Source organism: Myotis brandtii, unplaced genomic scaffold (assembly GCF_000412655.1).
Source record: "Myotis brandtii unplaced genomic scaffold, ASM41265v1 scaffold138, whole genome shotgun sequence".
Lineage (NCBI taxonomy): Eukaryota > Metazoa > Chordata > Mammalia > Chiroptera > Vespertilionidae > Myotis > Myotis brandtii.
The window spans coordinates 532,641-543,487 of record NW_005354915.1 but is presented as its reverse complement, the minus strand read 5'-3'; the positions used below and the strand labels follow the sequence as shown (position 1 = coordinate 543,487).

General features: G+C 50.0%; 1 protein-coding gene across 2 annotated transcripts in view; it reads left to right on the top strand.

Annotated features, from left to right (window-relative positions):
• Window positions 1-10,847, top strand: part of NFAM1 (NFAT activating protein with ITAM motif 1) — a 71,934-nt gene that overhangs the window by 771 nt on the left and 60,316 nt on the right. The window contains exon 2 of one of the 2 annotated variants that reach the window (XM_014535110.1): window positions 3,625-3,679. The exons of the other annotated variant lie outside the window; for it this stretch is intronic. Coding sequence (XP_014390596.1) covers window positions 3,670-3,679 — 10 coding nt within the window. The 5' untranslated portion in view covers window positions 3,625-3,669. The remainder of the gene's footprint in view (window positions 1-3,624; window positions 3,680-10,847) is intronic. 2 annotated transcript variants of the gene reach the window in all.

The following is a 10,847-nucleotide window of genomic DNA, read 5'->3' as shown; positions in this document are numbered from 1 at the left end:
TGGCTGCAGCCCTGGCCGCGGTCCTCTCGGAGGCCGCTGCCATTGGGGACCCTGGCCCCCGCCACCAGAGCATCTTCCGAGGCCCGCTGTCCTTTGCACTTCGGCTGCTCCTAGTTTGAATGAAAGAGAAAGGGACAGGAAGCCCCCCCCCCGGCCCCCCTTGTGTGAGAACCTGGAGAGACATGAACAGACACTTGGGTGGCGGTTTCCAAACGTTTTTGGTTCAAGGACCATTTCAGGGTCAAAAATTCTAAAGAACATCTCTCCTCTCCACCTTGCTAAGTCTTAAGGCGCTTCCTTGTCCGCAGGATCGGATTATAAAACATTTAATAGAAACTAAGAAGCTGCTTCCTGAACATCTAGACGTGCAGCCCTAGTCCCTGACCCCTCACCCTGTTTGCTTTCTCCACTCACCCCAGTTTGCAGTTGTTTTGTTTGTCTGTGGCTGTCTTTCCACGGGTCTGTCAGCACCACTGACTTGCCACCTTCGACTGATTCCCGGCCCCTGATCCTCTCTCTGCCTCAGTGTCCACATCTCTGGGCCTGTGCAGAGCTGGCTCTCAGCAAGGGGGTGTTGGAGGCAGGAGCCCCCCAGCAGCTATGGCAGCACCGGCATTTGGTTTTCTGGCATCTCTGCACCCCGTGCCTCTCCCCGATCTCCTCCAGGGCCCACAGGAGTGGGTCAGTATTCTCCAGTCCGCATGGAGTCTACCTGGTGCTGCATGTCTCACCTGGACTGACATTCGGTGCATATATTTTTTGACCAACCACCAAATCCTTCCCAGGAATGTTCTGGAATGCAATGAGAAGTGGCAGCGTCAGACCCGACCCTGGCTGGGCTCTGCTGGGCCTCGCTGGGCCGCTCTGGACCCAGCACCGTGTCCTCATTGATGGTGGGGTACAGCATTCCTTCCCTCATGAGGAATTGTTCGGTATATGGAGGTTGAGTGAGATAAACATGGTTACTGAGCACTTGCTGTGTCCAGCACGCTTCTGGGACCTTGTATTGAATCATGGAATCAATGAGGTAATGCCAGTAGGGGGCCTGGTTCGGTGTCTGGCATAAAATAATGGTAGATGAAAATAGCTTTAAAATTTTTTTTCAATATATTTTTATTGATTTCAGAGAGGAAGGGAGAGGAAGAGAGAGTTAGAAACATCACTGATGAGAGAGAATCATTGATCGGCTGCCTCCTGCACGCGCCACACTGAGGATCAGGCCTGCAACCTGGGCATGTGCCCTGTCTGGGAATTGAACGGTGACCTCCTGGTTCATAGGTCAACGCTCAACCACTGAGCCAACCAGCCAGGCTGTTTTATACTTTTAAAATACAAATCAGTGTAGGATGAAGGGAAAGAGGCCCAACTGAGAGCTGAAAGTACCATCCGCTCAGTTCCAGCTTATACCACATTCATACATGATGGCTTGATTTTCTGTGAAGCCCTAATGAATATATTCATGATTTTCTCTCTCTGAATGCCATTAACATTTCCGTGTGAACCAGACATTAATTTTTTAATTTTACCTTTTCTCTCCTTTGGCAGCAGTTTCTCGTGGCTTTGATCATGCCTGACAGCTGCCCTTGGTATCTCTGGCCGGACCCTCTCCCCTGAGCACCCCCATGCGCCCGGCTTGCACATCCATCTCGCTGTCCCCTCCACACATCCCGTCATGCCCGCAGGCCTGCTGCCTCTCCGGGACTGCACCCCTCCCCCGCCCCCACCACTCAGGCCCAAATCCTTACACTCATCCTTCCCCTCTCTCCCCCCAGCCACAGTCTGTCCTGAGATGCCATTGGCTCCGCATTAAAATAGATGCAGACTCCGTCCACTTCTGCCACTTCTATTGCTGCCAGCCAGCTGGAGCCGCCCGTGTCTCTCAAATGGAATACTGCCACCACACCTCCACCTGCTTCTCCTTTTCTATTGATTGATTGATTGATTTGACAGAGAGAAACATTGATTTGTTTTTCCACTTACGGTATTTATACATTCATTGGTTGCTTCTGATTCTCGCCACCAGTCCCAGTGCCTCTCTGAGCTCATTTGCTGACCTTGACCTTACTCTTTGCCCTCCGGCCACATTTGGCCTTTTAATTATTATTATTTTTTTAATCCTCACCCGAGGATATTTTTCCCATTGATTTTTAGAGGGAGTAGGAAGGAGGGGGGAGGGAGAGAGAAAAACCTTGATATGAGAGAGACACATCGATTGGTTGCCTCACACACCAACCCAGACTGGGGGCTGGGTACGTGCCCTTGACTGGGAATCGAACCTGCGACCCTTCTGTGCCACACAACCATTGAGTGACACTGGCCTTTTATTTTTTAAATATTTTCTTATTGATTTCAGAGAGGAAGGGAGAGAAAGAGAGAGATAGAAACATCAATGATGAGAGAGAATCATTGACCAACTGCCTCCTGCACGCCCCACACTGGGGATTGAGCCCGCAACCCAGGCATGTGTCCTGACCGGGAATCGAACCGTGACCTGCTGGTTCATAAGTCGATGCTCAATCACTGAGCCACCCTGGCCGGGGCCACACCCGTCTTTTAAATGCACCCAGCATATTCTGTCCTGTGCCCTTACACAGCAGCCCCTTGACCCCGTGGACGCTGTCCCTCCTAGCTGCCCACGTGACCCGCTCTACCACCTCCTCCAAGTCTTTTCTAAACGTCACCTCCTCACCAGGCCTACCCTGACCACCTGCCTTAGAATCCTCTCTGCCCCAGGCATAAGGATCCCCCCTTCCTTTGTGTTATCACGTTAACAGACTGCTTTCCGGCCTGTTCTTGGTTCTTTGTCTCCCTCTGCTGGCACGGAAGCTCAGACGGGCAGGGGTCTTCTCGGGTTGGGGTTTTGTGCCGACTGCACCCCAAGCACCGGCCCCTAGCAGGCCCTTCGTAAACTGAGTGAGCAAATGAATGAACGCTCACAGCCCATCACCCCGGGCGCTGCCAGCCTGCCACCCGCGCTAGCTTCCTCCTGGGATCAGGCCTTGGTTTCTTCTCAGAATTGTCCTCAGAATGCTTCTGTATGGGAGGAGGTAGGGACTTTGGTCTTGAAGAAAAAGGTGCTTTATTATTCTAAACATTTCGGGTTTTGGAATTAATGAATCCAAAGTTCTGAAAGGCTGCACGAGGTGCCATTCCTCCAGGATCGGGGGAGGGGAGCAGGCACATTTCTGATCCGGGTCCCACACACCTCAGACTGTCCACGGCCGACGTGGAGTTGCGTGTGCTGTGCCCACGTGCGTGTGTGTGGAGACCGTTCCAGAGCCCTCACTGGAGTCTCGCAGGACCGGTGACCCCCAAGAGGTTAGGAACCCCTGGCTCGGGGCAGCCCCAAGTGCTTCTGCGGGCCTCCTGCCACCTCGCGCCCCGTTGGCCCTTTCTGCCTCCGGTTCCCCACTTTGAGATGGTGCCGGATGGGGTGCAGGGTGTGTGTTCAGGCTCAGGAGCTGGATGGCCCAGGTTTGAATCCTGGTCCATCACGTGTCTGCTGTGTGACTCTGGACAAGTTGCTTCACCTCTCTGAGCCTTGGTTCCTCCACCATAGAGTGAGGATGAGTTGTGCTGAACAAGTTTTTTTTGTTGTTGTTTTGTTTTTCCTTTATCTCACAGTTTTTGTGATGAACAAGTTAACTCACCTAAAGGCTGAGCTGTCGCATGGCACGTGGTAAGTGCGAATATGCCACTGGAATATGATATTGGGGCAAAGTATCCTGCAGGAAGGATTTGTCTTTCAACTTGAAAGGTAATTGACAGTTGCTTTATAGCATGAGTGTGAAGGGCCTATTCAGAACGGACAGGCCTCAGTTCTGGAAACTTTAACCTTAATCTCCCTTTACCGCGGTTGTAACCCTCGGAGTTTAGACTTCAGTGCCTTTCTGACTCTTGAGATTTGGCTCCTGGAAGGCTTTTAGGAATCGGGCAGACGTGCCCAGCGGGAGTGGCTCGGTTGGTTGAGTGTTGTCCTGTGCACCGAAAGGTTGCCGGTTCGGTCCCCAGTCAGAGCATGTATGGGAGGCAACCAGTTGATGTTTCTCTCTCACATCAATGTTTCTCTCCCCCTCCCTTTCTCTCCCTCTCCCTGTCCTTGGGTGAGGATTAAAAAAAATTAGGTAGAAGTAAGTGTAAAATATGAAGTGCAGGCAGTCCTCGGGTTACGTCAGACTTGAGGTACGTCCTTTCGTGGTTACGTCGCCATCTCCCATTTATTTATAAAAAAAAAAGTTCCATCATTTCGACGTATGTACACATGTGCTTTATGTTTTTTATTATTTATTTACCACAAGTAAAGGTCAGGAATTGTTATTTTTCTTTTAATTATTTTTTACTGTTTCACTTCATTACTGCTGTGTCTGTGCTCCATGTGAGTGACGTAGGTGCTTATGTAGGTGGGTGGGTTCCGACTTAAAGCGAAAATCGTGTTATGTCGTAGGAACGGATCTCCGACGTAACCCGAGGACGTACTGTACAACAACAAAATACTTCCTCAGTGGAATGGACAGTGTACTTTACACCCTTGCCAGTGATCTTTAGATCTCTAGAATATTTACGTTGGGCATGGCATTCACCAAGAAAAACCTTTGGAACTTCTCTTCAAGAGAACTCAGAGGTAGTCAGAGCCACACACAAAGCAATTCATTTGTAGCCGCATTTGAGTTTGGTTTTGTTCTGGGTCCTAAATGGTAGGACTTATTTTGATCAATATCCTTATTAATCAGGCCGGTTGCAATCACGTTGGCGTATTCCCAGAAATTCAACTCACCTCTCAAAGCTGAAAGCTTGCCGGTACTGAGGACAGTAACAAGTGTGGCCTAAGTGCATACATTTACCAAAACCCCTCCGATGGCCCACGTTAAAATGAGCACACATTTTTGGGGTCTAAATGATGCTTCAATAATTATTTAAAGAAAAGGTAAAGACCTGAAAAGAGGCCCCCTGTGCTCCGAAAGCAGCTCCCCAAATCCGGTCCGTGGCGTTGCTGCTGAGTCAGCGCGTGCTAGGAGAGGGTCCTGCGTGCACAGGTGGCCCACTCGCCGTCACTGTGGGTGTGCGGTGGTGGCGGAGCCCCTGTGTGTGTCCACTCCACTGTGAGCCTGGCCATGCCACCCCCAACCCCTGACTCCCCCCCAAACCCCAGGTCCCCAGATCTGAGATACCAAGGCCTCGTGCTAAGGCCGCTTCCTCCTGGACCTGCCGTTAGCGCCCTGTGCGGTGCCATCGGCCCCATCAGCCTCCAGAGTTCCTTCCAAAGGCGCTACTTCTGCTTAAGAACTGACCTCCGACTGACTGGGTGACGACGTTTCTGGAAAAGGCTGTGGAAGCCACTCAGAACAGCTCTCTCCTCGGCCTGGGGGCCTGGGGGCCTGGGTGAGCACCGTGTCCGGCGGGGCGGGGGCTGCAGGAGGTCAGCAGGCAGACAGGCTGTGGGAACAGGTGCCCGCCAGGCACTGCTTTGTATGAAGGATCAGTTGCTGGGTGTCACGTCCTGCGTCAGTGCCTTCTGGGAGGTCTGGGCCGCCTTGTTTTTGGTGACTGTTATTTTTTAACGGTGGGTGTACTTAGAACATTTTAGAAGGAAGATTGAAGCCGTCTGTGTGGTCCTGGTCCCCACTGCTGTCCCCGGAGAGTCCCCGCGGCTGCACTCTCAGCGCAATTCATCCCTTCCCTGCTCTGCAGCTTTCGAAAGGGCAAGGCGGGCGTTTTGTGCCTGCGGGGACGTTCTTTGACACATGCCTGCAGAATTAGACCAGGAAGCTGGCGGATCAACTTTTATGTAGGACGTTTCCCTGTTGCAGACAGCCCCTCCCGTGCGATCCGGCTTCGAGTCGGTTTCACAGCGGCCCTTGGAGTCAGTGGAGGCACACATGCAGCAGGATGGGTTTCAGCTCCCCGTCCCCCTGTCCCCGGCTGCCCGTGACCGCTGCAGGTCGGCCGCCTGGGAGGTCACTCAACGCGTGAGTGGGTGGCTGAGAGGTAAGAAAGGTGACGTCTGCCTCACGCTCTCTCTGGAGGCCCCGCCTTGTGGCAGGTGCCTGTCCTTTACCCTCCCTCGGCCACAGGCCCCATCATACAGCCCGTGTGTGCTTTCCAGGGTCACTGGTTCATGGAGCAAAGTGCATGGAGCCCACGTGGAGCAGCCTTGAATCGGCGTGTGCAGGGGCCCAATGCACGAGGTCCTCTCTGTACAGAAAAGGAAAGGAATTCAGGAGCTTTCTCCGGGGAGGGGGCGGGGGTGGGGTGGGGAGCTCAGGGTGGGACGGAACGCTGTGGGGAGGCCAGGTCATAGGTCTCGGGGTGAGCTGAACCCTGGCCTTGAGGAGCAAGCAATGAAGGCCTGGAGAAACGAAAGCGATTTGCCTGGGATTCCTCACCAGCCTGGAGGTTTTTCTCCTGGACCATGCCCTCTATATTCTTGATTTTATTGCTTTTAAACTTTGGAGGAAAAGGAAAATTTGTTCATACTCTTAAAACTCAACTCCCAGCCCTGGCCGGTTTGGCTCAGTGGATAGGGCGTCGGCCTGCGGACTCAAGGGTCCCAGGTTCAATTCAGGTCAAGGGCATGTACCTTGGTTGCGGGCACATCCCCAGTGGGGAGTGTGCAGGAGGCAGCTGATCAATGTTTCTCTCTCATCAATATTTCTAACTCTCTATTCCTCTCCTTTCCTCTCTGTAAAAAAAAAAAATCAATAAAAAAAAACACCTCAACTCCCAAACTGTTTTCATGCAACATTGTACTGTGAGGTATTATTCTGTATTCCCAATTAAACATTATTTTAGCAATATTTTTTTCTGAAGTTATAGGTTTATAAAATGTTAAACCCGTGTAGGTGTAATTATTATTATAGGATAATCTATTGCTATGTGATAATCTACAGCATTTACTGAATCCTGTTACGAACCCTAAAATGCAAGAGATGGCACGAAGGTCACCTGATCGCGAATGGAGCGCGGGCAGCATCTCCCAGCGCCACACTGTGTGCGTCTATCCCCACTCGAGCCCGAGGGCTGGGCTCCATGTTTTATGGAAGCCTCAGGATACGGTTGCTATTTGATACTTATTACATACTAAACACCAAATACGATTTGCAAAGACCTGGCTGAAGCCTTAGGCAGTCTTTTAAAACAAGTTTGTGCCCTGACCGGGAATCGAATCCTGATCTCCTGGCTCATAGGTCACTGCTCAGCCACAGAGCCATGCCGGTTGGGCCAAGTTGCGTTTGGACACTGAATTAATTGTTTACGCTGTGTCTCTGAAATGCTTAGTCCCACAGACAGACGGGTGGGTGGTGGGTGTGAAGCCCTCAGAGCTGCTCTTGTGTCCAAGACCGAACCCGTCCCTGGCTCAGCGAGTGGCCCTGGCCCCAGTCCTTCTGGCTATGGAACAGGTGCTGACAAAGGATTTGCAAACAGAAGAAGAAAAAAAAAGGGCCCAAAAATACAGCCCGGGGATGGTCAGGGATCATCCCATAACCTTTATCCAAAATGTCTTTCGAAAGTAACATCTGTAAGCGGAGTCTGGCCCACATTTTCTGTAATTACACAATCACGAGGCACGGGATTCTGAAAAATGTGCCTTTGCATGTGAGTATTTTCTTTTTTAATTTAAATAACACAAACATGTGCTCCATATAGGTGGTCTGTCAATGCAAAATGGCCGTGGACTTAGTGATTTTCCCTTAAAGGCATTGAGTCAATATTTTGTAACTCACAGGGGGAGTCCAGTCTTGGTCTCAATTCATTTATCAGGTGACCTGCATGCCATTTCCTTATACTTCGGGGTTCGTAGCAGGATTCAGTAAATGCTGTACAGATCATCATGTAACAGTTGATTTTTGCCTTAGCAAACTGCTCTGCAGGACTATGAATGACAGGTTAGGTCCAGATCTAAACTTTCTCAGAAAGTCCCGCTTGCACCCGGCCCGTGTGGTTCAGTGGTTGAGCGTTGACCCAGGAACTATGACAGGGGTGGGCAAACTTTTTGACTCAAGGGCCACAATGGGTTCTTAAACTGGACCGGAGGGTCGGAACAAAAGCATGGATGGAGTGTTTGTGTGAACTAATATAAATTCAAAGTAAACATCATTACATAAAAGGGTATGGTCTTTTTTTTTTATTTTTATTCATTTCAAACGGGCCGAATCCGGCCCGCGGGCCGTAGTTTGCCCACGGCTGAACTAAGAGGTCACCAGTTGGATTGCCAGTCGGGTCACATGCCTGGGTTGCAGGCTTGATCCCCAGTAGGGGGCGTGCAGGAGGCAGCCGATGGATGATTCTCTCTCATCATTGATGCTTCTCTTTCTCACTCTCCCTTCCTCTCTCAAATCAATAAAAACAGATTTTTTAAAAAGTCCTGCTTGCAAAGAACATTTAGTAAGAGATCATCAACGGTTATGAGTGAAATGATTTTTCTGGTGTTAGGAACCCTGTCTTCTGGGCATAGAAGGTATTTTAGCTTATAAATAGCCACATATTTATTTATTTATTTATTTATTTATTTATTTTTAATAAATCTTTATTCAGATTATTACAGTTGTTTTCATAGCTCCCCTCCACCTGGTTCCGACCCCACCCCATGCCCTTACCGCCCCCCTCACTGTCCTCATCCATAGGTGTAAGATTTTTGTCCAATCTCTTCCTGCACCCCCCCGAGAATTGTCAGTCCACTCCCTTTCTATGCCCCTGATTCTATTATATTCACCAGTTTATTCTGTTCATCAGATTATTTATTCACTTGATTTTTAGATTCACTTTGTTCATAGATATGTATTTGTTGTTCATAATTTGTATCTTCACCTTTTTCTTCTTCTTCTTCTTCTTAAAGGATACCTTTCAGCATTTCATATAATACTGGTTTGGTGGTGATGAACTCCTTTAGCTTTTTCTTATCTGTGAAGCTCTTTATCTGACCTTCAATTCTGAATGATAGCTTTGCTGGATAAAGTAATCTTGGTTGTAGGTTCTTGGCATTCATCACTTTGAATATTTCTTGCCACTCTCTTCTGGCCTGAATAGTTTCTGTTGAGAAATCAGCTGACAGTCGTATGGGTATTCCCTTGTAGGTAACTGAGTTTCTTTCTCTTGCTGCTTTTAAGATTCTCTCTTTGTCTTTTGCTCTTGGCATTTTAATTATGATGTGTCTTGGTGTGGTCCTCTTTGGATTCCTTTTGTTTGGGGTTCTCTGCGCTTCCTGGACTTGGAAGTCTATTTCTTTCACCAGGTAGGGGAAGTTTTCTGTCATTATTTCTTCAAATAGGTTTTCAATATCTTGCCCTCTCTCTTCTTCTGGTACCCCTATAATTCTGATGTTGGTACGCTTGAAGTTGTCCCAGAGGCTCCTTACACTATCTTCGTATTTTTGGATTCTTTTTTCATTTTGCTTTTCCGGTTGGGTGTTTTTTGCTTCTTCGTATTTCAAATCTTTGACTTGATTCTTGCGATCCTCTGGTCTGCTGTTGGGAGTCTGTATAATATTCTTTATTTCAGTCAGTGTATGCTTAATTTCTAGTTGGTCCTTTATCACAACATCGAGGGTCTCACTAGATTTCTTAAGGATCTCAATACATTTATCGGCGGTTTCCATAAAATTCTTGAAAAATCTTAGAACCGTGGTTTTGAACTCTATATCCAGTCGTTTGCTGTCCTCCATTTCTGTCATTTGTGACCTGTTTCTTTGTCTTCGCATTTTGTCTGCTTCCCTGTGTTGGTAGAGTGGTTTTGTGTGCTAGGTGTCCTACAGGGCCCAGTGGCTCAGCCTCCCCAGTTACCTGAGGTGGACACTCTTGGTGCACCACTGGGGATGTGCCCGCAACCCAGGTACATGCCCTTGACCGGAATCGAACCTGGGACCTTTCAGTCCGCAGGCCAACGCTCTATCCACTGAGCCAAACTGGTTTCGGCTGTCTCCGCATTTTTTATGCTTCCCTGTGTTGATAGAGCCGGCTGGGTCCCCAGTGGGGGGCGTGCAGGAGGCAGCCGATCCATCCGTGATTCTCTCTCATCATTGATGTTTCTATCTCTCCCTCCCTCTCCCTTCTTCTCTGAATCAATAAAAATATTTTAAAAAATAACACCCACATCCCTCGGGCCGTGGCCCCGTGGCAGGAAGCAGTGGCACATCTTCCAGGACCTGAGCCAACTGGAGGCGGGACTCTTGCTGTTACAAGCACAACCAGGAGCTGGCACCGCACAAGACCCGCTGGTGGTCCTGCCAAGACGTGGGCCGGCGTCCTCGCCGGGCAGGTGGGGGGATGGAGAGGTGGGGGCAGGCTTCCAGGCTTCCTTTTATCGTGCACTTGCCGTGGCCTTGAGGAAGTCCCATGAACTTCCGGGTCCCAACCGCCTCCTTTCCCAGTGGAGGTGGCCAGTGGCCCTGGGGTCCTAAGGCCGTCTGCTAGCAGGACGCAGCGGTGAGTGTCCACCGGGCGGATGGAGAGCCATCAGCTGCGTTCGGGTCCTCCTCCCCCGGCCTCCTGTGCGTGCGGCTGCAGCCAGCTCTCCGGGCCGGCGGGCGGGCGGCTGGAACCATTTTGCGGAGGGAACTTGTGTGTATACTAATTAGTTGGTATCGAGATCAAACTCGGATTCTACCCAGATTTCCTAAGATAAGCACTTTATGGAGAGAATTGGCCTGAAAGGCGGTATCTGGAGGATTTAAACTGCACTCAGTCGGGTGGGAAAATGCACTGTGGAAAGACTTATTGATCAAGAGAACGTTGTAGCTGGAATCAAAGGCTGGGAAAGGGCGATGGGTGAGGAGGAAGGGGAACTGGATGCAGACCCGCAGCGGAGAGGAGTGTGTCTGAGAAGGTGGCTCCGGGCGAGGGCAGCTCAAGGAG